This window comes from Brachyistius frenatus, unplaced genomic scaffold (assembly GCF_029030835.1).
Source record: "Brachyistius frenatus isolate BFR_SWC_R1_liver_20210118 unplaced genomic scaffold, ASM2903083v1 Contig_9, whole genome shotgun sequence".
NCBI lineage: Eukaryota > Metazoa > Chordata > Actinopteri > Embiotocidae > Brachyistius > Brachyistius frenatus.
The window spans coordinates 6,870,878-6,897,452 of NW_027210608.1; the positions used below are offsets into that span (position 1 = coordinate 6,870,878).

The window sequence follows — 26,575 nt, forward strand, 5'->3', positions numbered from 1 at the left end:
CCCTGTCCAAATTTTTAGTTTGTAAAATAATTTGGAGAACACCTGCAAAACTAGGGCCTGGCATTTAGCTTAGTCTAAATGAATCAGTCCTTCAGTGTTTAACCTTCCTGCTGTACTCGGGTCTTTCGTTGCATCAAAATGGCTATGAAAACGGGTCACGGAAGACCCGAGCGCAGCAGGAAGGTTAAGAACATAAACATTGAACAATGCTGGTACTTACAGTTTAACAGGCAAGTGAAAAAAAACGCAACCTCTTTCGGCATTTCTGAATCAAAGAACTGAGAGAAGTATCTGTTTTTAATCAAATAGACCTAGCTAATTTGTACTCCTGCTTCAGCATTTCTTGTGCATTTTATTCAGTCATTTCTGTTTGTTTTGTGAACAAAGATGTGACTTTGGCATTACATCTGTGGTCTTTCTGAAACTTCAGTCAGCTCCCATTGTACAGGGATTATACTTCCATCGAAAACCATTTCCCAGGATGAGATTGATCATTTTGCTCAGACATATGGCTCTTTTAAGGCTGGAGATGATGATATTAAGTGAGATGTTCTTCAGCACTTCCAGGAGGACATTTTTAAAAAGGGAAGGGGGGAGGTAATCTAAATGCTAATTTCAGGTCATTTGATTGAGGCCCCATTTTCATATAGTGACTGTGGGAGAAAGAGCAAGAGACTAGTATACCATCCGGGGAGTTTTAAGTTTTAAAGTTAATGTCGATCAAGACTTTTGAGGACCAAATTAGTGAGAATGAACAGTTTGAATAACAAGACTATTAACTATTGTTCTCTGGAGTTTGCATTTCTTGATATTCACTGTTTGCGTTAATGCAGCAGTGTTAGACCACCAACTAGGCCTCTGTGTTACTTATAAGTTGTTATACAGGATCAAAACTGCAAAATGATGAACACAGATGAGAACAAACATTGCTGCAAAGTCCACTTGTGATTGCTGACACGATTGGAATTTTCCCCTGCAGCAGGCCTCAGTTGTTCTGCATCACAAACACACTGGAACAACCATCAGTAGAGATCTGCAGGGGCACTTTAGCTTGGAATCAGTTTCAGAGAGGAACAGTAAAAAGTTTAAGACAGGGTGTCTTGTAAATCAAATGAAAAATATGCATTAACAAACTGTGCGCTCTCTGACTGAATAGCTGGGACCATGTCGACATCTGCTGGTGACATGCTATAGTTGTCATCTCAGCGAAAAGCTTTGCCAAAACTCCCATCAGGTTTGGGCCCCCTGCTGGCACAAACACTACTCACGGTCATGCACTGGAGGGCGCATATGATGGCTGCTAAATGAGCATACAGCACTGCATGAATGCACTGCTGAACACGAGATCATTTGAGCAAATGCATGAAATGGGATTGCATGTGGACGGCTTTTACTATTAGTGATTCTGAGTTCGACATCTGGATTTGCCATTTTGTCTGGAGCCCCCGTGAGGTAACTGTTATAACTCCCCCTGTCCCCCTCACACAAATCCATCCACACCCCAAATTATTCCATACAGTCGGTGCTTAAAAGTGTGTTCTCTGTCCCAACGTTCAGGTTAACAGCACTGAACTGACAGCCAAGCAGAAAAATGCAACTCCACACACTGCATGTGATTAGGTGATTAGCAATCACTATTTATTGTTTGTCACTAATGTTGATAGTGCAAAACAGGATATTATTGTCCTCCTGTGCATATTGCTCCCTGAAGATATCTTGACATTCCAATGTGTCTGAAACTTCTTTGAAATTGCCATCATAAATTAACATTCACATTAATTCCAACAGTACAATCACTCAATTGGTGCAATACAAAAATGGCAGTAAGGAAGGCAGAGTGAGCTGTACAAATACAAAAAGGCACTTAAAATAGCAAACTTGCTTCCTTCCAAAGTGGATACAAAGGTTCATACAAACAAAGGGTGAAAAGGAGCTAAAAATCTACAGACAGGCTTGATCTACGTTGGCAAGTGAGTCCTCTGATCGTTCTTCATTTGCCCAGAGCTTTGTCCAGGTTGGTCCTGATGGCATCCAGGAAGTCTGACGTGTTGACATAATGTTCATTCAGCTTGCAGCTGCAAGATCACAGTGCAGGGGGTTAGATTTGTGATGAATTACGTAAGACGTTTTCTGAAACAAATAACATGTGAGGGATCTTGAAATGTACACTCACTTGGACAAGCTGCGGATGCAGCCTGCAAGATCCTTCGTCATCACACCGTTCTCCACTGTTTCCACGCAGACCTTTTCTAAAGTCTGGGAGAACCTGGAGAGCAGTGATGCAGTAAAATTACATAAATGTATGTCACATGAGTAAATGACATTACCTAATTTGATAAAACTTACTTAATCAAATCTGGATTTCCATCCAGTTTGCCTCTGTGTTCCAGTCCTCTGGTCCAAGCAAAGATGCTTGCAATGGGGTTGGTACTGGTTGATCTGCCCTGCAAAGCAATGACACAGATAATGTTGATTATTTAAAATCCTACAGGTCTGAGCAGTTCCCATGTTAGACAGGTTTCCACTGGCCTGAGAATCAAAATAGAATACTACTTTAGGATAACAGCTTGAAAAGGGTGATTGTCGTGAGAAATAAACAACTTCACTCCATGCAGTATACATTATTGTTTTCACCTATTTACCGCTAAACGTCGTAACATCCGCTAATACCTGTTTCCTAAAACTTCCCCCTAACCTAAAAAAATGTCTATGACTCTATGGCAAGATCGCTGTAGAGTGACCTGGTGGCCCTTACTCTTTGGTGTTCTCTGTAGTGCCTGGTGACGGTGCCATGAGCAGCCTCGGCCTCAATAGTCTTACCGTCAGGACACACTAGTACTGACGTCATGAGACCCAGAGAGCCAAAACCTGGATACAGCACATACAGAAACATGCCATCAAATTCTATCGAATGAATAAGCCCCAACACGCAGAGAACACGACATGTAGACCAGATGTAAATAATGCCAAACAGTGCATATGTATCTGTGTGGGCTGTGCTCAGTGAGCAACTCGTTGTCCTGTTATAGTGCGTTTACCCTGAGCCAGAATGTCTGACTGCACGTCTCCGTCATAATTCTTGCAGGCCCAAAGGAATCCTCCAGAGGACTTGAGGACCTGGGCCACCATGTCGTCAATGAGCCGGTGCTCATACCAGATCTTCAGCTTGTCAAACTGTGGCTTGTAATTCCTGAAGGACACCCAAAACAAGCACTTAACAGGTAAATTCAGTAGCCTGGTGTCACAAAATCATGATGACCCTACTGAGGACAGTTTTCCCTCGAGTGCACCAGGTCTAAATGCTCGTCTGTTGTGAGTCTTACTTCTCAAAGATGTCCTGGAAGATGTCTTTGAAGCGGCCGTCGTAGGCCTTGAGGATGGTGTTCTTGGTGCTCATGTACAGAGGCCACCTCTTCTGGATGGCATACTGGAAGCAGCTGTGAGCAAATCCACTGATGGACTGTGCAAAGAAGAGAAAATACTCGGGTCCAGATTTGACAAAAAAGAAGCTATCACATCACAGAACATGAAATTAAAACCAGAAAATGTACACACAAAAAACCCCATCTATTTTTATGTATTTTACTGGCTATTGGATTTTTGTATCTACTTCCGTGTGATTAAATTTATAAACAAACTTATTCTCACCTCGTCAGTGTTGTACATCCCCATCCCACAGCCCCCTCCGGTAAAGTCATACACCTCCCACTCCCGCCGTGTGCTTCCATCAGCTGGCGAAAACACAAGCTTAAACTTGCCAGGCTGGTCAACAACAAAGTCTGTGGCCCTGTACTGTGAGATCAGACATTAGCATGTGAGAGTCATCCTTCTTTAACTTTGGAAAGCAAAAATACACATTTGCTTTTTTTTTTTTTTTTTTTTTTTTACTGCCCACCTGATCGCCAAAAGCATGTCTGCCAATTATCATGGGTTGTGTCCAACCGGGAACAAGACGGGGAATGTTTTTACACAGGATTGGCTCACGGAAAACCGTGCCGCCTAAGATGTTCCTGATGGTTCCATTGGGGCTCTTCCACATCTTCTTTAGTTTAAACTCTGGAAGGAACAGTTATTATAATCCTCTGCTATTTAAAGACACAAAACAAGGCTGTGCACAGTGAAGAAACCAGCTCTTAAAGAGCCAAAATGAACAAGCTCATGTTTTGTTAATACAGGAACACACAATACAACTCCCTCTGTTACTGACATTGCTATTCATTCAAATGTTTGTCAATCCAATCATCTTAAAAAGGTGAGAAACTGTCTGATACACTGCTTGAATTCAGGGCAGAGAGCACAGTCAGCACAAACTGAGTCTAACTTACCCTCAACTCTGTCCTCATCGGGGGTGATGGTGGCACACTTGACGGCCACGTTGTATTTCTTAGTTGCCAGAGCAGAGTCAATAGTGACCTGGTCATTTGTCTGGTCTCGGTAGGGCAGCCCCAGGTCAAAATACTTCAGCTCAACGTCCACGTTGGGCAGGATGAGCTGTACAAGATGTCGATGTGTTATTTGATCCTACATCCTTTTGATTCTGAATACAAACATCCTCGCAGCTGCTCAGAAGCAAAGTCTATCTACATTTTCTTTTTTTTAGACAGAGCAGGTCTAAATTATTTGTAGTCACTCAGGCTTTACTACTCTGTTTGATTTACCTTCTCTTTGATGAACTCCCATATGATGCGAGTCATCTCATCTCCGTCCATCTCCACCACCGGCTGGTCCACTTTTATACGCTTTGTTGCATCTGTAAAATGTACATTTACATTAAGTGTCAGTTGACAGGTTGAGAGGAGTGGAAAACATTCAAAGTTTGCACACAGTCAAGTCATCTACTTCCATTGATTTAGCTGAAGGGTCATTTTCAATAAGTTGAATGTTTTCGCTGCTTGTTTTACATTTATTGCTTCTTGAATTAATGCCAACTGTCCCTGCAGATTTTAATTCACATCGCTGTAGGAAAACTAATCAGCAAGCCAAGAATATATCTGAAAATAATGTACTCATCTCACCAGTCTGATCTACCAAAGATGATAACTCACAACCCACCTACATTTTTTTTTCTATATTCCTGGCACCGCTCCCACTGAGCGAGTCAAACTCAGCTACCAGACACTGTGACCTTGGGACTATATGACAGCTTTGATAGCATTTATGACCTGTTGAGCCCTTTTTGTACCTGACAACCTGTGGACTCACAGGCCAGGACAGGCTGGCACCAGCTGCTTGTATAGACTTTATTGAACTGATGCATATCTTTAACATACGGTATGTTATTCAGATGTGCAAAGCGCATCAATGTCATATTTATAGGACAGATCTCTACACATTTTATAAAGTATGTGGCAGGATAATGCGGGTTTCTATTATGTTATTTTGCATTAGGGCTGGGAGATGTTAACACCATCAAATATCACTACGTTGTTGTAGCAAATACCTTAATATCAAAATATGATAGCATTGCAGGGATGACTATTGGTGCACATAAAGAGTTTATTGATAAGTTGTTATTATTATAGATGTGGCTATAATGACCACGGAAGAGATAGAGCAGCCTGATCACTATAATGTAACACGCCTTTTAAAACCACTTAAAAAAACAACAACAACACGTATGCCTTATAAAAAAAATATTACGAAATCCAAAATATCAGACGTTATCTCGTGTCATATGGGAATACTGATATCAGATCAATATATTACCCACTCCTGTTTTATGTGTATGCCTTTGTAATTTAGTGATGAATGAACGTGCGCATTACTAATATCAGGATCTTGTCACGCAGGAATCACGCTGGCTGGTCGCCAATCAGCAACCTCTAACCGAGTTAACGATGTCACAACACTTCCACGCAACACTGTCAGTCCGCAACCGTGTACGACAAGGCACGTTTATTTGTATAGTACATTTCAGCAACAAGGCAATTCAAAGTGCTTCACATAAAACAGACAGGTAACCACTCTATAAAGTTGTAAGCCGCGTTGTAAATAAAAAAATAAAAAATAAAATAAAAATTAATAAATTAATAATAAATAAAAACGCCCGGCATTATATTTTGCCCGTCGTAGTGTTTGTGGTTTCAGTCGACTCACAGTTCCTCCGTTGCGGTCTGCGGTGGCAGACGGCGGCCGGTGACACCGCTGCGGGGTTCTGCGACAGCGCAGCAGCCGCGCGTCTTGGCACGGAGTTCAGCGCCTTCAGGTAAGCCGCCATGTCCTCTAGGGATTGATTGCAGTCACGCGCTTTTCTTATGAATGAACGAAATGCTGGTGGAGCCCGGTAAACGTAGGCACTCGTGACTTCCACTCACGTCAGGTTGGAGGAAAAAAAAAAAAAAAAAAACCTTCTCTCTGATTGGTCCAAAAAATCGGACCCGGGCCAGTAACTCAAGTTCACCTCAAAGCCTGCTTCCTGCAGCGTATAGACCGATGGACGCGTTCGCTAAACTCTAGGCTGCCGTGATTGGTTGTTTTACTGCCAGTCAACAGTTTCTTAACGTAAACCCTCCCACAACCAACCAATCACAGGTAGAGCCTCTCTCCCGCCGATCCAATCTGTCACCATCTAAGTAAAGATAAAACAAATTTAAAGTTACAAAGTGCTTCTTATTCAAAACGCTAAACGGGCAGAACAGCAGAACAGAAATAAAATCAACATAAACAACGAATGTTGTAAACTCTAAACCATATATGAGGAATGTGTCTGTATAATAATATATAATATATAATTGCATGATAAAGCTCCCTGCCAGACATATTATAAGACACGTTAAATATTTTTGCTTTAAATAATAATAAAAAACAATATTTTAACTAAATAGAAACATTTAATCCCTCAAATACACATATTTATCCCAAAAGTTTAACTACTGGACACAGACAAGTCCTTTCTCTGTATGTACACTGGAGGCACGTATTGACCAATGATTGGCTTTTAAATGTATGTATAATTGTTGAAAATTGACGTCACCAATCCTGCTTGCACATTTGAAACTGAGATTTTAAGTAATCACAAAGAAACTTTGCATTGTGTGGAAAAGGGCTTAGAAACAGTATTAGAGATTTCAAATGTTTAACATATTTTTTTAAACATCTAATGGAGACTCAGAAAGGTTAAAACACTGTTTGTGTGGATTTTAATAAAAACCTTAACATTTTTAAAATAAAAATACAACTTTATTTGCAGCTGAATCTGAATAGGTATCCCAGTTCACCATCCCATAAAATATAAAAAATGCAAATCTTAGTCCAACAATTTGAACAGAATGTACACTTCTTTGATTTGCATCTTCAACAAAACCAATGACTTTCCACAATATTTTTATTGAAAGTTTTACAGATAACAGATTAACAAACTAAAGACATAATTTGTTGCAAAAAAAGATATCATAAATGGTGTCTTTCCAACATAAAGTAATGTAAAACAAATTGAGAATCCAATCAAACTAATAACTAATCCAATCAAACTAATATTTAATTAAATTAAAACAGGTAACTTTCAACTTGGTATAAGCGAGGGAACAAATATTTCAAAAGGCACTGTACGAGACAAACAAGGACACAAGGGAGATACATCTTCTAACAATTTTGTGTACATAAATTAAGGTAACTATAAACATAAGACACAATAAAACAAATAAAACTAACATTCAGAAACAGTGCCTCTTTGGTTTCTATGTGCACTTTAATTGCTAATTATAAAAAATGAAAATAATAGGCTGTAAATAAAGACGGCTGACACTTCTCCACTTCTCCCGGGCTATACTACCACCAACCAGATGTTTCAACTTGTTCTCATCCCAGGGCGCCAAATACAGCCATGTTCTCACAACCAGCTGGTGTCATATAAATACACAAAAGGCGCATTGGGTTTAACCACCAAACATTACATTTGTTACTCTTTCTACTCGGTCACATGACCTCCATCTTCGACCTGTGCCGACGTCAAAGGGCCCATTGTGCGCATCTCTTTGACATCAACAGCTTTTCCTCTGAGAATGAAAAGGGGCTAAATGTTTGGGCTTCACTTTAGTGGAGCCGTCATGTTGTCCATGTTTATATCCAGGCAATAATGAAAATCCACAATGGTCTTTCTGTTCATCAAACTAAACCTGGTTTATGTTGTACTTCTATAAAAATATAATAAATTATCTGTGAAAAGTTGAGAGATGTCAAAGTGATTTTTAACACAGGCATGAAAGGTGTTTCTTTTCAGCACAGCTTGTTAAGAAAAAAAAAAAAAAATACATGTGAAAAAGGCATTCAAGTTTGTCAGACACTGAGTAAGCAGTCAGGAAAGGGAAAACTCTGTGAACTACGCATTGGTCTATGGCTTTGTTGAAAATACTAACACACATGCTAATCTCTGGCTGCACTTCCACATTCACATTGGCGAGCTTGTCTTCCTGAGGGCGGGTCAAGTCCACAAGGTCTAAGTGGTGGCCATCACAGAGCCTTTCTTCTCAGCGAAGAAGCTCTTGAGCAGCATGACTTGACCGATGCCGATGACAAACAGCAGCATGGTTTCCCCCATGGACCAGTAGGTCACCCGCTCCAGGAGGTGCTCTGCCTTTGTGCGGTCGTGTGACTCTCTCAGCCTGTACCACGTCTGCGAGTCAATCACCACCTTCAAGATCTCGTGGATGGCGACGCAAGACGACTCGATCTAAAAGAACAGAGATCCACACATGAAGGAGGAAACCGAAATAGCGCCAAAAAACAAGCCGTTGGCACATTTGAGTGTTTTGAGTCATGGTTATTAATACACGATTTCCTATGACTTATGACAGAAAAACTCTGGCTCCACCTTGTGGACTTTATATAAACTGTCCCACAACTAAAACCATCCTAATATTAAAGTAACAGCAACAGTTTTACTGCTCTTTTTATCACCTCAACATCTGATTATTTAGACTCTTACTAAACAAAATAAATAATGGTTCTGCTATGTTGTCTCTTTAATCAAATTCATATTTTGAAAGTGAAAATATGCAATTTTAAATGTCTTCTCTCTTTTTTGGGGGGATTTTTTTCTGTACGAGTTTGCTGAGTGACGGGTACAGTCTGGCCCTTCGAGGGTGTCCACTGCAGCAGACAGACATTGAGCACCGCGTCCCTCAGACTCACCTGAGTCATCGCTGTGGATCTGGTCATACCCTGCAGCAGAGGTTCCTCTTCTCCATGGCGGAAGTCCAGGTAGATTACTTTATGTGTAAAAGTGGAGAACTCGTTGCTGAAGCAGACTTTGTAAGCTCCCTTCATAGCCGTGGTGTGAGAGAAGCTGTCGTACTGCTTCTTCTTCTCATTGTACAAGAGGTTGTTCTGAGGATCGGTGACAAAGCAGTCCACATCGTAGTTGCCCCCTGAAATGACCTATAAGTAAATAGAACGCAAAAATAAATTGCTTGATGGGACGTATGAATGCCAAGACAGTTGGGACATTGGAACATACATGACGATTTTTAGTTTAAAACATTCAAAAACGAGAAGATGACAGAAAATAAATGTCAGTTTTAATGGTATGCCGAAATATGTCCGTGTTGCATAGATTTCATATGAATTTAGCATGTTACCCAGCTAATCCTGGCTTGTCCTGTCTCTTAATAACAAACCCGCACCTCAACTGGCGACAGTAAGTCAATGTGGCGTCAGGTCTGCCCGCAGTTCAGTATGACAGAAAGAGGAAGAAGGATTTTCTTAACTCTTGTTAGAATGAATGGAACAGTGAATATAATGACGGCTGAAACTTAGCAAAATTGGGGCAAAACAAGAGTTAACATTGGTCGTTCTTTCCACTGCTGCAGACAGCTCTTCGGTGAGTCAAAGAATGAAGTTTGATGCAGCGTTTCTTTTAGACTGGTGTGTAAAACAGCTGCTAATGTTGGCTATGTAGAAATAGCTGAACAAGGTATTTAACGGTATAATGTTACAGACAGTGTTTATTTGTTTAGTTGACTGTTTGTTGAGACACAGTTCAGACCAGTTAGAATAGTGGTGTGTGACAGGCTTAATTAATTAATCATATAGTAATCTACCAAACTGAGGGCAACTTTGTGTTGCAAACAAACCACGGTGTACCGACATTGATTGGACAATTCAATACAGAGTTTTAATCAAGCTCTAGATACAACACAAATTGTAGTGATAAAGAAAATCCAAATGGTGTCAATATATGATTTTTGGTGTGGCTGTTTTCTTAATATGATGGTCTTGGTTAAAACAGGTAAGCACGCTACAACGTAACCATAAATAGTATATATACTTTCAACCGATCACCGGTTTTTTTTTAATTATTATTATTTTTTTTTTTTAGTAAATCCAGTACTACCTAACTTTACAATACACAGAATTCAACTAAACTGCCAAAACTCAGAGACAGAGTGAAGGCAGACTGCCTGGATGCCACGGTGACTCACTATCGCCTCTTAATGTACAAAGTGGTATTACAAGAAAGGACTTGGAGCTTACATATTGCAACTTCAACATATGGGAATGTTGAATAGGCAAAGTGGCTGTGTAGTGAGGTAATACTGGGAATTAAGCTAAAAAGATAACATTTTATGATTTTAATTGTGGTATTAAGTAATTAAGCCACCAGATGGGCACGTCACTGAACATAAATGCATTTTGAACTACATAAACAACACTATACGTGTTCTTCTTTTCTGAAAACAATTGCAAAGCACTGAAATGACAAGTTGCTGGCTAAGGACTAAGTTTGGCCGAACCTCGTCAACACACAGACTGAAGCGATGAAGATTTACTCGCCTGGAAGTCGAAGTCAAACTTCACGTTTTCCCCCACTTCCTCGTAGAAACACTGCTTTTCGTTGTCAGGGAGTTCAAACGTGATCTCAGCGCCAAACACCACACACACATGGAGCAGCAAACAGCTCAGTCCCAGGTACAGCATGGTGAAAGAAAAAAAGAAAGTTCAAAAAGCTGCAGAGACTCTCATTGATGAGAACTTGTCTTGTAGCTCTGACGTGGCGCAAGCACGAAGCACTTCCGGGACAGGTTTGTTTACTTTTTTTTTGTAAAATAAAATAAAAACTAGTCCATTGCTGTCACACGTAAAATTTCGTCAACCAAGACCCAGTACTCGCTGTTAATGTAAGATAAACCATTTTAAACCGGTTAAAGGAACGAAGCAACAAAGTTACTGCGATGTGAGCCACATACAGTCTGTGGATCTGAACCAATAAGAGCGTCACAGCACCAAAAAAAAAAGAAGAAAGAAACATTTTAGGTTTCAAAATAAATGCACAATAACTGATAGTAAGGCAGCGTTTGTGTGGCCACAGAAAACAGACGTGCCAGTAAAGTGTAACAAGACAAAGATGTACCTTCAAGTGAAAGGTTATGCGTTAGTGTTTTTGACTCGGGGATTATGGAGCATTTCATTGTCTTGAAGGGGATTTTGAAGTGTGATTTTTCAAAATTGGTGCAGTGAAATGCCACCAAATTGGCATTTAGCAAGCAGATGCCATGACAACGAGTAACTAGCCTGCTGAGGAATTTATTTTATAGACTTAGACTTTAGACTTTACTAATCCCACAGTGGGGGAATTTAGTCATCATAATAGCATAGAAACACAGTTAGGGAAAAGAAAAAGGAGCACACAATAAGAAAAAAAATTACAAATACGTATACAATAAAATAAGATGGATAGATAGATTTTTTTTTGGAAAAAGTAACATCAATAAATACACACACACACACACACACACACACACACACACACACACACACACACACACACACACACACACACACACACACACACACACACACACAAAATACAGTTTGGGGTGAATGGGAAGTTCAAAGAAAAGGGCTGTATCTCTGGTAATCTCTAGGAGAGATTTGGACTTGTGATTTTACTGCAGTGGTGCAGTGAAACGACACCAAAGTTAGACCAGTCAAAGAAAAGGGCATTAAGACAGACAAGCAGAAGACATTAGTAAACAGATGCCATGGTAGCTCGGAGGGAGTGAGCGGTGGATTTGACTTTATCCAACTGGAAACTGAGATACTATGTCTCATCCGTTGCTGTACTATACTATGTCTCATCCGATACTGTATATATATATATATATATTCACAACTATGAGCAGCAACAGTTAATGCCTTTTTCATGATGGACCAAATTACTGAAATACAATTTTCTGCCTTTATTATAAAGTCATATATTAGTTATCCTCAGTAGCAGAAGATATGTTCCCTTGCAATGACATTTCTGAAAATGTGGCAAAGTAAAAAAAAAAAATACCCATTTTACACATTATACATATAATAAAGCAATTGATTTACCTAAAACAAATTCCCTGTTAGACAGGTCGTATGTCTCTCTCTGATATAAAAGTGAACGTAATTTCCAGGTCTAGAAAATGAGACCAATGCGAAAGTCCCTTAAGCTGCAATACCACATACAAAATAAATTTTAAAAAAACTGTGTTTTGGGGGGCGTGTCTGTTTGACTGACAGGCCTGTAGTCCAATCAGGTTTCTGCTACCGGATGAGACATAGTATCTCAATTTCCAGTGTATATATATATATATATATAATATAATATAATATAATATAATATAATATCTGACCATCATAAACACACTTCATCTCTTTGGAGCTTAACCCATATTTGAAATCTCATAAACAGCGCCTCCATTTAACAGTTTTTCATGTCAAGAGGAAGATAACAACAAGCCTTTTTACGCTTTTTTTTTTTTTTTTTTTTTTAATACTGTGGTTGTCCTCATTTTGAGAGTGACAGTGTTTTCTTTTCTTTCAAGTGTCAGAATACTGGCCTTGTGTTTGTGACTGGCAGAGGAAATGTGTCAGAGCAAGGCCAGGCTGGATAGGAAAACAGTCCTGATTACAGGAGCCAGCTTTGGCATTGGGAAGGAGACCCTTTTTTTTTTTTTTTTTTTTTTTTAACCTTACCGGTACCTTACTGCCTCAGCCTTCTTAAATCTGAGAAGTGAACTGCAAGGTTGACTGGTTGGGTGGCAACAGGTGAGTGGGGAGGAGAGGTGATGCAACCAGAGGGAAAGCAGGTCAGGTGGGAGCGGCTGATTTGAATGAATCATGGGAACACAAAAAACAGGCTGAATAAATAAAGAGGAGGGAACCCAAACTGTCAAATGTGTGTCTTATAATTGCTTATTTTCTATATGTATTTTTTTTTATGTGTAGCACTGTAAAAAAAAATGGAATCAGATCTCTATACAGATACATAAAAGTAAAACAGTTATACAAAACAACTATTTCCACAAATTGAAATAAAAGTTATATACAGTGTTGTATTGGACATAAATTTGCTTAATGGATTGGTATAAAGTGTTAGAAGAAGAACTATAGAAAGTGTCTTCCATGGTTGGTCTGGCTTAAACACAGCAGCCATCACTGCTTTTCTCAGTCATTCTCCCCAATGGTCAGCAGCCATGTATACACAAGTGTACAGTGCCTTAACTTTTTTATTTTTCAATACGCACAAGTGCATAACATTAATTAAGACTTTTAATCTGCTTAAATCTTTTAGACCTTAAAGGTTTGCAGTACAAAATTCACTGTATATGAGCAAAATTATCCATAACATTTGAAGGTTTCAAAATCCAGGTTTTGTGGCAAGTCTATCAGCACGTTTTAAGATGGAGAGTTGAAAATGACGAATGTTTAACGAATTTAAAAAAAAAAAAAAAGTCATTCGAAATTTGCACATCCGGATTTTTATATCACTTTCCATGTAGTTGCACATTTCAGGTTTCTTATTCTGAAAAGTCACGACAGACCACGCCTTCACTTGCGCCCAGGCAGTCATCGTTACAAAAATACAGACGGGAAAACGCCTCCGTTTGGACAGTATTTGTTCAATTGTATCAAATGACCGAACGATTGTCCGTGTAAACGGACTTATTTTGTAACTGAAACGTTGCAATAGTAAACAATTACGCTTCTTTAATTTTGGCGAATAAGCTCAAATATGCAAAACTACGCAGAGGCTGTCAAGGACTTTGTCGAGAAACATGCCACCGGTTTCACGGTTGCCTTTGTTGCAGGTAAATCGATTTCTTTATTTGATGCAAGCAATGTAATCTGTGTATTGCACTCTGTCACATTTTTTCAAATGTCAAAGCAAAGAAACGTCTCCCTCGCTACGGAGAAAGTACAGTAAATAACAGTTTATACGGTGTCATTCAGGAAGAAACCTGTATTTCAAGTTTAAAAAAAAAAAATTCCAGCACGACTGAGGCATTCTTTGTTACTGCTGCTGGTTGTGAATATCTAGATATCTCAGTGGAGTAAAGCTATTTGAATCAGCACAGGTAAATACATAGTTATAGTTCACAGAGAGTACTTCATCATAAACACACCTCATCTTTTTGGAGAAATCTTTTTAGCACGGCCCCATTCAATATCTTATTCTCCTGTCAGGGCAATTTGTTTTGCTGACAGCTTTTCATGAGTACACAGACCAGTATGAAGAAAATAATAGAATAAAAAGACAACAACAACTTTGGGTAACTGAAGTGTATGAGTATGTGTGCAGCCGCCTCATGGGCTCTGCTTTTGGGTCCCTTGCGTCTCAGTTTTGATACCCCGATTCTCATAACTCACGCAGATTGCATAGAAAATCTATTAAACAATCCACTAAGCTAACACAGCTGAGCCTGCATGCTATAGCTAACAAACAGTATTGACCTCCTCAGGCCCGCTGTGCAGTCCATACACAGCAGCCAAATACTTGGGGTCGCCTGTCACCTGTTGCTCTCAGTAAAACCACCCTCGACTTAAAAGAGGAAAGGATGACCTTTGACTGAAAAGATGGGTTCGGTTGCAGTTACATGGTGTCTGGTGGCGAGGAGCAGATTGGAACACGGCTTGATAGTTAGGTGTACCATAAGATGGTGGCAAATACTCTTAGGTTGTTGATTCACTTCCCAGGGTGGCAGGGTGAATAAGGGAGAGGCAGCAAGGGGGATGCTGGGGTTGTATAGTGGGTGCTGCAGTATGGAGGTGCTATCTCCTGAATGGGCGGTGGGTGCAAGGATCTGCCTCAGGGTGCTGAGGAGGAACCTCGGGACCATTCACTAAAAGTGAAGTCTGTTAGAAGATGAAGCACGTATGAAATAAAAGCCATATTATATCCTATTTGTTATTATTGTCATCATGTCTTTTTAAACTGTGTTAATGTTATCTTTCCTGTCAGGGGCAAGTGTGCTGGCCCTGCGGAGGTGGATGGCAGGGCCAGCGTGTCGGAGCAAGGTCAGACTCGATGGTAAAACAGTCCTAATCACAGGAGCCAACACCGGCATTGGGAAGGAGACGGCCCTGGACATGGCCCGGAGAGGTGAGACCCTCCATGTGAGGAGAGGAGGACAGGTTCTGCTGCTTCTGTGAAACACGCACATGATCATGCACCTCATGACTGTTTATTTGTTTTCTAGTGGGCATAAACAAGCCTTTAAACTAACTGCTATCCTGACTACTACTTTAGTCGCACTTCCTCCAGTGTAAACATGTAAACATAAATTATATTTACAATGTTTCTTATTTTTGTCTAGGGGCCAGAGTGATCCTAGCCTGCAGGGACATGACCAGAGCTCGCATTGCAGCAGATGACATCCGGCAGCAGAGCGGGAACGGCAACGTGGTGGTGAAGAAGTTGGACCTGGCCTCGCTGCAGTCCTGTAAGAGACCTGGCCAAAGATGTCCAAGAGAATGAGCAGCGCTTGGATATCCTCATTAACAATGCAGGTATTCTGCAGCGTGTTTTCCTCACTCAGTCAGTAGCAGTGGCACGTAACCACCGTGCACAATGTATGCATTCATTTTGGGTTCAGCTGATGGTGAACCAACAGGTTATATTTGTAGTTAAGTTTGACTCTATTTAAGTTTTTTTTAATTTTTTTAGGTATTATGATGTGTCCGAAGTGGAAGACCGATGATGACTTTGAAATGCAGTTTGGTGTGAACCACCTGGGACATTTTCTCCTCACCAACTGTCTCCTTGACCTGCTGAAGAAGTCAACTCCAAGTCGCATTGTCATAGTCTCAAGCCTGGCACACGAGCGAGGTAAAATCTTTTGTTTACCAAATTGGTGATTCTTAAGTCAAACAGCGGTTTGTCAGTGTCCTGTTCAGTCTCAGATGTCATCATAATTAAAAAGGTATCTTTGATCTTTACTCTCCACTTTCACTTTAGTTGAATTTTATGGCAAATAAAACATAGGAAGTTAAAAAAAAAAGAAGAAAAAAAGAAGTAATTTCTAGCTAAAGACGACACTAAATTGTTTCCTGCAGGTCGTATACACTTCGATGACATAAACCTTGATAAAGACTACAAACCTGAAAAGAGCTACCGCCAAAGCAAGCTGGCCAATGTTCTCTTCTGCAGGGAACTGGCAGCAAGACTGGAAGGTAGTGTCCAATTAATAAAGCATTGCTAAAACACATGCAACGCAAGTTATTGTACTGTACTACAGTAGCGCCTGTGCTGATGGATTCCTCTCATTAGGCACTGGTGTGACAGTGTACAGTCTTCACCCTGGGGTCATCCGCACAGAGCTAGGCCGCCATTTGTTCCCCACCTTGGCTCTGTGGAAGAGGATCGTAGCCATGCCCTTTATGATGCTGATCAAAAGTCCCTGGGAAGGAGCCCAGACCACCATCCACTGCGCTGTGAACGAGAGCCTGGCAGACGTCAGCGGCCTCTACTACAGGCAAGTACATCTGAGTGTGAAAATAATGCAGCCAGTCACACAAATCTATCCACTTTTTAATGGCATATACAGTAAGTCCCTTCCTTTGACTCTCTGGGGTGGAAAAAGAAAACTATCTGAACTCTCTAAATATGGATGTAAACTGTTCTTCTTCTTTCCCCATACCCATTTAATATCCATCTAAGATCTAATATGAACTACATTTATCAAATGTTGCAATAACCATGCCGTTGTCTCTATTTTACAGAAATAATAATAATAACAAGGACCCTTTGTGATTCTGTTTTTCTCTTTTCTTTATTCCACCGTACAGTGACTGTGCCCCTAAAACGGCGGCACCACAGGCCCTGGATGACGCCGCGGCCAAGAAGCTCTGGGACCTCAGTGCCTCCATGGTCGGTCTGGCTTAAACACTGCAGCCTGCCATGCTTTTAGAGGAGTCAGTAGAGGAGGAGGAGTCAGCAGCTGTGTTTACACGGGTGAATAAAGCACTTGAAATCATTTCTAATATACTCTAATATGCATAATGGCATTACACTTTTCACCTGCTCAAATCTTCGAGACCTGAAAAGTTTGCATTACAAAGTTTTGCACTATTTACTCAGACTCTACTCAGATGGCACCTAAAATGAGGTGTGTTGCCTTGTCTTTATAAAATGTATATTCTGCACACTTTATCATTTATGCTTTATTGTATACCTATACCATGCTGCTATATCCTTATCAAAACAAGGTAATGTTTGCCTATTACGTTACCATGTGTGCTGATTGTTTGCAGTTTAATGAGAAATGTCCTTCATATTGTTTCTTAATTTGGAGTACTTAAATGCTAATAGTCCAAACAGACTCATTTTGTCATCAAATTCAAAGAGACATTTCAGGCTTCAAATTACTGCTTTTATTTATGGCATCTAACAATTGCAAACATACAGTAAAACCATTGTATTTTCTTTGTATAATCAATTCTGTATCAACCCAATTGGGTTGGGCAATACAAGTTGAGGGATATGAGCACTTGTAGTTTGAATGTTTTAAGTAGGGTTGAAGTGTTGCATAAAGAAAATGACCTTAAGGGCTGGCAGTGGTTAAAAAGGTTGTTGCTCTTCCTGGTGATCCTCCACCAGGTGTAGAGAGGGAGTGGACGCCTCGGGGGCAGAGAGCAGTTAGGATACACCCAGAAGATCCAGAAGACTCCACAGCTCACTAAATGTCCTCCTGTGTGTGTGTGTGTGTGTGTGTGTGTGTGTGTGTGTGTGTGTGTGTGTGTGTGTGTGTGTGTGTGTGTGTGTGTGTGTGTGTGTGTATTTTCAATGTGGCAGGTCCTCTTTGTTGTAGCATTACAAGGTAAATCTAATATTTTGATGCTGTCATTCTACAAGATGAAAATTAAACTGTGTGAATTTTATGCACTGAACATACTCAAAATGAACAAACAAGAAACCACCAGCTGTGTCATATTTTTGGCAATAAAAGTCTCATGAAAAGTGACATTTCTTCTGACAGTTATTAAACAACATGTGACTAAAACACTTAGATACATACATACGTATTTATGGAAGCTTTATGACTAAATAAGTAAAAATATCCAGAACATTTGAATCTTCTTGAGACACAAATCCAAGATTTAATAGCCAGACTATCACCACATTTTATGATGATGAACTGAAAGTGTCAAATGAGGCCTTGGCCTGTGTTTGAGAGGAGTTTATGCATCTTAAAGTACAGAATGAATAACGGAGCTGCTTATGGGAAGCTCAGTTAGTTGAAAGACCTTTCACAAAACTCCTTTAAATATAACAGTTGGAACACAAAGGAAAGTAGCTGAAATTGCTCTGATGTTTGGAAGAATCTTTCATCTTATTGTAATTACACATTCTGCATTTCAAAAGTAAAGTCATGAGATTTTTGGGTTACATCCGGATTTTCATGTGACTTCCCGCACACTTGCACATTTCATTTTTCCAGCTCTGAGTCGTCATCCATCTTTTTGTGCCACCGCACTTGTACAGCATGTTAAGTATGAGATCCATATTCTTCAGTTTGATGTGATTCACTCACCAAGCTGTAATTAAAGTGCAGAAGCCTGCATGTTTGTGGGTGTGAAAATTGTGTTGGCATGCACCACATCAAAATTACTCACCTAATCTTGCATTCCCATTCACTAGTTGTGTCATCCTCCTGTACACTCAATGGATTTGGTTAATTGTGCTTTATCCTGTCAGGCTGTGACCCTGCTGCTTCCCAAACTTTATGTCGGGGAAATTAATGTTTTACTACATTTATATGACCCATTTTTTGTCTTATGTTCTGCAGTGAAGGCCCAAATTAGCATTAAATCATTTCAAAACAGGTCACTACAGACAAATTATGATATGGATTACAATGCTACCAAAGTGTTAGTGTGGGTAGTTATACTTTTGCATGAACCCCTTACTTTAGATCTTATTAGTACACATTTTAAAAGGTGAAAATCTGTTACTTTTCATCAGCTCTTAACATCTTTAAAAAGAAACACCAAACAGTTCTACTCATCCTTGTAAAAACAAGTGTAGCTTCAAAGCACAGAAACTAATAACAGCCTTCAACATGATCACCAGTAATAAAACTGAATGGCTTAAACACCCCACAGGCTCTCACAGGCTCAGATGTTGCCTCAGTAGTATCTGTAGGTTATGTCATGCACATGCCCTTATCAGTTCTCCGTCCAACGGATACAGAATCTATAGCTGGGCTGGAAAAGTGATAAGGAGATGTGAGCGACCACAGTACCACAACAGCATCTGATTAATCTCTGTTACACTAAGATGATGGACCTACTGTTTAGGGACAAAAATGACTCCTGTGTGTTAAAAGTCTGTGCAGAAGTTTACAAGCCTCCAAACAAGGATTGCATCAGTCTGCCATCCTTTTCCTCAAAGTCCGACCGTGACAGAGAAGATCCCGAGGTGTGGAGCAGATCTGCTGTTTCACTTCCATCATTCAGACACCGATGAAGTAAACCTGTCAGGGGGGAAAAAGTCCTTCTCTATCTTTACCATCTCTGCCAGCTTCTCAGATCCTCACCCAGTTGAGCTTTAACCAGTCACAGTGGGTTCTTGCAGCGGTGGCCCTTCACTGTTTGACTGCTGACAAACTTTTGAGACACACCCCATTGATGAGTTTTATTTCACTGCAGCCCCGCCTGGCTCCGAGGGATTTCTCCACTGCCATTGGTTCATGCTCAGAACTCACCATACCTGCCCCCTAGCTCCTGAGGACCGGAGCCAAATAGTTCTTCTGGTTGTCAATCACAGGGGAGATCAGCCAGTGGGATGAGAGAGACCAGGCTTGGTAGGTGTGTTTGCCACAGGTGTGGCTGAGAAGCACATTCCAATATGTACATACCTGTCAGCTCCTCTGGTATTCAGCTGCTCCTAGAAAGTGAGACCTCTGTTGACCACTCGCTCTCCCCTTTCCTCTTCCTGGGGCCCTTGCAGAGGGAGAAGGAAATAGCTCCTGTTTCAGTCGCACAAATAAGCAATTTTCTGCCCATACAGCTTGTCTCTTCAATTCTTCATTTAAGCACCTTGCTTCCTTTAATATCGTGGAACCCCATTCAATAACAGTGTCATTATGGTGAACCAGACAAAGAAAACATGTATGAAACCAATTATACAGTTGCTCTATGGGGAAGAAAATGCTCGCTTTGTGCCTTGAAGGCTGTTTTGAGTGTAAACACATTGGAGTCACTAAGAGCACAAACAAGGAAACAGTATGTGAGCACAATATGGTGAATAAGGCAGCAATAAAACATTTTTTTTTTTTACAAATTACTTTTAGTCCTTTAGGAACTTCAGTTGAGTGTCAGTATGCAGCTTGATATGGTGTCAGTTAGCGTACAGGTGCAAGCAGTGGCATGCACTATCCCCCCCAGCAAATAACATCAGATCATCTGCGCCTGTTTGCTCCCTCCGGAGATCATAAAGCCTCAACGAGAATGTGTATAAAGTGGAGATTTGTGTTGTCTGCCCCTCTGGTATGCAGGCTTTTCTATCTCCTTCTCTATGTTAACTATTTTCCTTACGTCTCTCTCCATCTCTCTCTATTTCTTTCCCACCCCCTCTGTGTCCCTTCATCTCGCTGTGGATCCTTCTATCGCTGTCTCTCACTTTCCTCTCTCTCCGCCACAGCACAGAAGCGAACAGTGTGTGCCTCAGGCAGGTGCGGGAATGCAGGTTTGCAGCATTTGTGGGCCTAACGCAGAGCAGAGCAGAGCAGAGCAGAGCAGAGCAGCCCATGCCGTGACTACCTGTAGACAAGTCTGTGCATGCGTTGAGCTGAATCAGAGCAGCCACAGTGACTAAGGTTTTCTGTGTCGCCAGTCACTAACACACAGTACAGCTGCAGATTTCATCTGTACGTATTGACGGATTGTTCTGCTGGCGGTAAATCCTAAAATCCTTCAACTCAGAAACAAACCTGTGACTTGTTCCCCGACAGGAGTCAGTATTAAAACGTATTGAAGCGCAACGATTAAATAGGCACAAAAAGCACACAGACTTAAACAAGTGTCACTGTTGTCATTGTCACCAAAATCATCCTGAGTGACTAGCAAGGAGAGGAAAACGCCAGAAACCGCCCACAATTCACGAGAGGCTTTATCTCAACATAATGACAGGTAACTTCTTTTTCTGTGTTGTTCTCCTGAACATGTTTTCCTTGTAGGGTAAGGCCAAAGTTGACTTATGATGAGACGATAAGCAGCCATTTGGTGCGCTACAAAGCAGCTTTTGGTACCGGGACAATGTGCAGCTAACACAATGACAAAATTGCTTTAATTCAAAATTTCCTGAATATTTTCAAGGACTATCAAACTCTAAGTAGGTAGAGAAAGGTTGAGAAGGTCGGTGGCATGAAAACGCAACAGACTGCAGTTCATTAGTTTGTCTCAGATATTTGTTTATTCAACTCTGCTGTATTGTTTTAGGTCAAAGTTCATGGCGATGTTGTGTTGGACTGCAATATACTGTGATGTGTTTATTTATTGTGGACACCCATATGCATTTCTTTTGCCCTCATTTTCTTTTTGCAGTCCTGGAGACCTAAAATCCTCATTAACAACTCACATATTCTATTGTCAACATAACACGTCATGTCTTTTTCTATCATTTTTGCTAGATTTGCAAACAAACGTGATTTTAAAATGCTAGAATGTTTTTGATGGTTAAATACAGTGAATTATGGGTAATAGATGTTAAAAAAAAATGAAATAAACTTGTTCACACACGACCCATATAACTTGAAGAGTTCAAGTTGTGTCATAAAAATCAATTCTTTAAGGTCTTTTTGGTACATTGTCAACTTTGTCACATTAAATCATTATCCTTTTATCTGTCAAAAGTCAACAGATTAATTTAAAGCTTAAGGCCAAGAAAAAAAGAAAGATTTAATGCAGATGTGAGGACTGAAAAAAATGAGGAAGCAAAGCTAATGTAAACAAAACGAGAGCGCTACCGCAGGTCGTTTGTTCCGACAGCAGTCAGACTTTTCAACACCACAATAAAATAATGTTGCACTGGTCATTTCATTCCACACTTTCCACTCATCGTCCAAGCTGTATTTATTTATATTTATCTTTATTTGATTTGTTTTTGTGTATATGGTTTCTATGTGTGTATTTATTCTTTTATTGCTCTTATTTTTTTCTAAAATAATAATTTTCCATCGACAAAATGTCCCCACTGTGGGATTAATAAAATCTAGTCTAATCTAAAATGCAAGGTTAATATGTGCATTTTTTCCTTCAATAGTAGTTACCAGTGGGAAACAACAGGTGTTGGTGGTACTGTGAACTATTAAGGAAATCAAAATACAAAAAGGGTCATAATTGTTGACATCAACCATCCCTGTGTATTTGCCACCTTTTGGAGTTATTCGTACTGAAGCAGCATTGTTAGATTGACACTCATGCATCTTGTTATATTTGCGGGAAACGAGAGAGACAAAGGGCAGATGAGGATCAGGATCAGGGGTGTCTGTAAGAATTCCACGGCCCGGGCTGGGAGGTTTTCAGAGGGTTGTGAGGGGTGTTCGGGTCCCGAGGCTGTATTCTGTCACCGGGGATAACGCCATTGTTGAGTGAGCACACAGACAACAGGGGAGGCGCTGAGTCAGCTGTCTGCCTGGTTTAACACACGCTGCGCTGCTTTGGACTTTTCAACGCACGGTTCCCATCAGCTCCTCAAGTCAGGAGACACAGATCCCACAAACCATTCAAAGAGCCGCTTTCAAACATCTAAATTCCATAATTTAAAAAGTGACCGGCTCAAATGTTTGATTGAATACATTTGAAAACAGAAGTTCAAAATGTATGATGTGAAACATCTTCTGAAGACTGAGGACAGGTGATCAATGGGCTTTCCACTTTAATTGCATTGATTTTTAAATAAAAAAGTATTTTGACATAAAACTGATTATCCAAATGATTTAATAGTAGTTTTGTAGACTGTAAATGATTTCCACAAAAAATTTATAATTTTACGTTTGAATACATTTAGGCTTCAAACTTAGACCTTTAAAAACTTTGCTTGCTATAAAATGTGTGATGTCAGAAAGGGATAAGATTAAAAACTGCTTTAATGTGTGCTGTTTGCACATCTCATTTCATAAGGCTAATAAAAACATCGGTTTAGTTTTAGGAAACCATCCAGATTAATTATTTAAATCTTTTAGCCTGGTTATAAATCTTTACCTATAGTATTCTTCCATTTGGTATTGTGCAACCCTTTTCTGCATGGTTTGACATTCTGGTCTTGATATTTTGTGATGTCTTAGCATACCATTGGAAGAGGAAGGGCTGCAGCCATCTCTGCCGGCATTGTTGTCGATTATTTAGTCGAGTTCCTCTCGTCAGTGTGAAAGTCTGGTGCTAAGCAAACAGGCGTCGGCCTCTCTTTATCCAGTTCCGGGGTTTTGTGGGAACATCAGACACCAGGGCCACTCATGTGGACCAGAGGAGATCTGCTAAAACATCTTCTGTCCCTCAATGGGATTAGAGCGGACACATTCCTGGCCCCTCGGCTCTGAGGCTCCCACACTGTTCACATGTGTATGAACATCAGCACAAAGACAAAGTGCTCAATCAAAGACATCCTAAAAGGCCATAACAGGTTATGGCCAATCAAATCAAATTAATGATAATATAATAACAACACAGTTTTACTGCTAAGGTACATTTCCAGGTTTTACATCTCTTTCTAAAAATTCACCAACTCAAACATTCCTGTGATTAAAAAAAAACTTGTTTCTTTGAAACATTATTTTAATGCAATTAAAATCAAAGTAGACAGAACACAAAAACGTAACACTAAGATTATAGAAGTTGTTTTTCTTGTCTGTAAAGTACAGCAAACTAGTGTTAAGGGAATTTATGTGAACATTATAAAATAAACAATATGGCAACCAAAAGCAAAGTTCTTTACCACACCATATTATTTTCTCAGTTTCAACATTTTGTCTACATCAGGCCACAAAATGTCATCCGCATCACACGCGATGTCCGCCCTGGCAGGGCAGGGGCGGGGGGAATACCCCCTGGCGTGTCCAGTCCTCCCCTGGACGGCCTTCAGTGGAATGTCCCCACATGCTTCCTCCGGCACTGCAGAAGGTATTCCCACTTGTAAGGATTCCTGTCACACGATACTGAGTAAGAATTTTGTTCTATTTAAATACCCCATTAAAACCACAACAATAAATAAAAGTACATAATAGCAGGGCCCTAAAAATGGAACGCTGCCACCATTAATGTGATCAATAACAGCTGGTGTTTCTGCTTCGACGTCAGAAAAACAACATCCAACCCTCCTATGACACTGTTACAGCACAGAAGCTCTTCTGGTCTTTTGTTGACAGTCATCACAAACCTCACTGAAGCTGTTAGGGGTTAAATATCTTAAACATCTAAAGCTGCAGGAGAGTGTTTCACGTCTCACATCCAGATTTTAGATGTCTGGTCAAATGGTTTTACTGGTCTTTATTCCCAGCCTTCATTTATTAGTGCCCGAGAGAAAATATATGTACATGCTCAATGGGGTTATAAGTTATGGCTGAATTTTGCCCTTTGGGATGTAAAATGTCATCACTTCATCATTTTACCCTATGAGATGTTTGTGTTTTGTCATAATTGGTGCAGAAATTCTTGATTCATTTGCGGCCACGAGTTATGGCCACAAATGTGTTTTGTGACCTTTAACAACCAAAATCCAATCAATTCATCCTTGAGACCAAGTGAACCTTTGTGCGAGGTTTAAAGAAATTCCTTCAGGGCGTTCCAGCGATATTGTATTCCCAAGAACGGGACAGCACAATGCCCTTTGACCTTTGACCAAAGCCAAGAAGCAAAGCCAAAATTAGTGTCATCAAATATTCCGACATGCATGACATATATTTTGATGAGTGTATGTTGAATAGGAGATGACTCTTCTGTTCTTTTAAAGTGAACTCAAAAGAGAGTAAAAGGCAGGAAGCTGCATCATTCGGCTCATCTCCAAGGGTGTGATGCCTTCTACAGGCTGGAAGTGAAAATTGACACAGCTTCCTCAATGACTACTAACTAACAAAAAAGAAGACGAAAACTCCGACACCACCAAATGTGTTCGCAGTTTTCCAGGCTGTCATGCACAGGTTTTTTGCATCTGATGCAGTAACAGCAAAACATCTCCCTTTGTGTCTGCGAGCTGGTATTCACACTGCAAGCTCATTTGGATGATGGATTTTTCTGTTCTGACTGAGAGCAGCACAAGAAGCTGTGAATACTTGTTTTTTTGTTTTTGTTTTTTTTTGGAGGGGGGGGTGGACTCTTGGACACAATGACTGTTCATCTGATCCATTTTCAGTCATACGAGAAGCACATTTCTACCATTATAGATATTTTAAACTGCTCCTGCCAGATGAAACCCAACTGCAGCTGAATTTTAACTAGATTTCTCTATTCAGATAAATCTGGCTTGAGTTGGAAGCACTGATATTTTATTGTTAAACATATGTCTCAAAGAATGTTTGCTTGTTTAAACTTTAGTCAGGCTCGGTCTCAGCAAACTGTAAGGGTTAGATAGGTATTTCTATATATTTGTTTAGGACTTCGGTTTGTACAAAACACACAGAAACACTCACAGATTAAACTGTACAAACACATTCACAAAAACTTTACTTCACTGGGGTTCAGTGCGTTTGATGCTTATATTTAGACAGATTTAAATTATGTGTAATCTTAATATATACATTTTCATGTTAAGGAAATGCATTTCATGGTGAAATTACAGTTTTTTGTTGTGTATATGTCAAACATGTAATACAGTGGTTTGCTTGTGTGCATATATGTAAACTTGTGTGCTTCACTTACTACATATAACTTGATCTGGCCAGTGGCAGTGCTCCTGCTGTATTCAGTTGTATACTCTGTATACTCATCACAGGGAACTGGTTGTGTTGCGACCCAAAGAGTGGAGTACAAGTTAAAAATAAAAAAAATTAGAGTAATCTGTCAGAGTTTCTTGAAAATTGATGATCAAAATGCCCAAATCATGTTTCATCTGAAAAAGTGATCAAACATGTGATCTTCAAATCATGAGTCTGATTCAATCATAAAAATAAAAGCCCTGACAGAAAGGAGCTCCCCTAAGTTACCTGAAAGTAGCAGCACTATCTGTTTGTATGGGAGAAACAACAACTATGTGAGCATAGAGAGATTAACCTGTAACTGATAGACTTTGAACGAGTGCTCGTCAACCTGACCTGAACAGATCAGAGGCAATAGCTGCTGTGGTGCCTCCAGAGCTGCAGCGGTTGTTGAGCTGTGCTTCACCCCTGCTGCT

The 26,575-nt window shown here is 40.2% G+C and overlaps 3 protein-coding genes across 3 annotated transcripts; 1 reads left to right on the forward strand and 2 right to left on the reverse strand.

Moving 5' to 3' along the window:
* Nucleotides 1-1,611: 1,611 nt before the first annotated feature.
* On the reverse strand, nucleotides 1,612-6,317 carry LOC138616303 (isocitrate dehydrogenase [NADP], mitochondrial-like). Its single transcript, XM_069690520.1, has 11 exons — nucleotides 6,097-6,317; nucleotides 4,659-4,750; nucleotides 4,326-4,491; nucleotides 3,896-4,056; nucleotides 3,649-3,792; nucleotides 3,324-3,460; nucleotides 3,039-3,190; nucleotides 2,756-2,868; nucleotides 2,347-2,444; nucleotides 2,174-2,266; nucleotides 1,612-2,075 (listed from the first exon to the last, which is right to left on the reverse strand). Exons 1-11 carry the CDS (start codon nucleotides 6,215-6,217, stop codon nucleotides 1,991-1,993), a joined length of 1,362 nt encoding a protein of 453 aa, XP_069546621.1. The 5' UTR covers nucleotides 6,218-6,317; the 3' UTR covers nucleotides 1,612-1,990.
* Nucleotides 6,318-7,482: 1,165 nt separating this feature from the next.
* On the reverse strand, nucleotides 7,483-11,192 carry tmed3 (transmembrane p24 trafficking protein 3). The gene is made up of 3 exons (XM_069690522.1): nucleotides 10,771-11,192; nucleotides 9,130-9,375; nucleotides 7,483-8,668 (listed from the first exon to the last, which is right to left on the reverse strand). The coding sequence occupies exons 1-3, from the start codon at nucleotides 10,912-10,914 to the stop codon at nucleotides 8,435-8,437; spliced, it is 624 nt and encodes a 207-aa protein (XP_069546623.1). The 5' UTR covers nucleotides 10,915-11,192; the 3' UTR covers nucleotides 7,483-8,434.
* Nucleotides 11,193-13,807: 2,615 nt separating this feature from the next.
* Nucleotides 13,808-17,704, forward strand: LOC138616304 (retinol dehydrogenase 13). Its single transcript, XM_069690521.1, is given in 8 exon segments — nucleotides 13,808-14,060; nucleotides 15,212-15,352; nucleotides 15,567-15,691; nucleotides 15,693-15,759; nucleotides 15,917-16,078; nucleotides 16,306-16,422; nucleotides 16,520-16,724; nucleotides 17,038-17,704. Coding segments are annotated over 8 exon segments (990 nt in total). The 5' UTR covers nucleotides 13,808-13,984; the 3' UTR covers nucleotides 17,135-17,704.
* Nucleotides 17,705-26,575: the final 8,871 nt, after the last annotated feature.

What these genes read in the sequence shown, in the direction of transcription:
- LOC138616303 (XM_069690520.1), bottom strand. Translation starts at nt 6,217, where the DNA reads ATGGCGGCTTACCTGAAGGCGCTGAACTCCGTGCCAAGACGCGCGGCT. An exon ending in CGATGAGGACAGAGTTGAGG is followed by an intron (nt 4,057 to 4,325) that starts GTAAGTTAGACT and finishes TGTTCCTTCCAG; the next exon opens with AGTTTAAACTAAAGAAGATG. An exon ending in GACATGCTTTTGGCGATCAG is followed by an intron (nt 3,793 to 3,895) that starts GTGGGCAGTAAA and finishes CTGATCTCACAG; the next exon opens with TACAGGGCCACAGACTTTGT.
- tmed3 (XM_069690522.1), bottom strand. Translation starts at nt 10,914, where the DNA reads ATGCTGTACCTGGGACTGAGCTGTTTGCTGCTCCATGTGTGTGTGGTG. An exon ending in AGTTTGACTTCGACTTCCAG is followed by an intron (nt 9,376 to 10,770) that starts GCGAGTAAATCT and finishes ATTTACTTATAG; the next exon opens with GTCATTTCAGGGGGCAACTA. An exon ending in GATCCACAGCGATGACTCAG is followed by an intron (nt 8,669 to 9,129) that starts GTGAGTCTGAGG and finishes CTGTTCTTTTAG; the next exon opens with ATCGAGTCGTCTTGCGTCGC.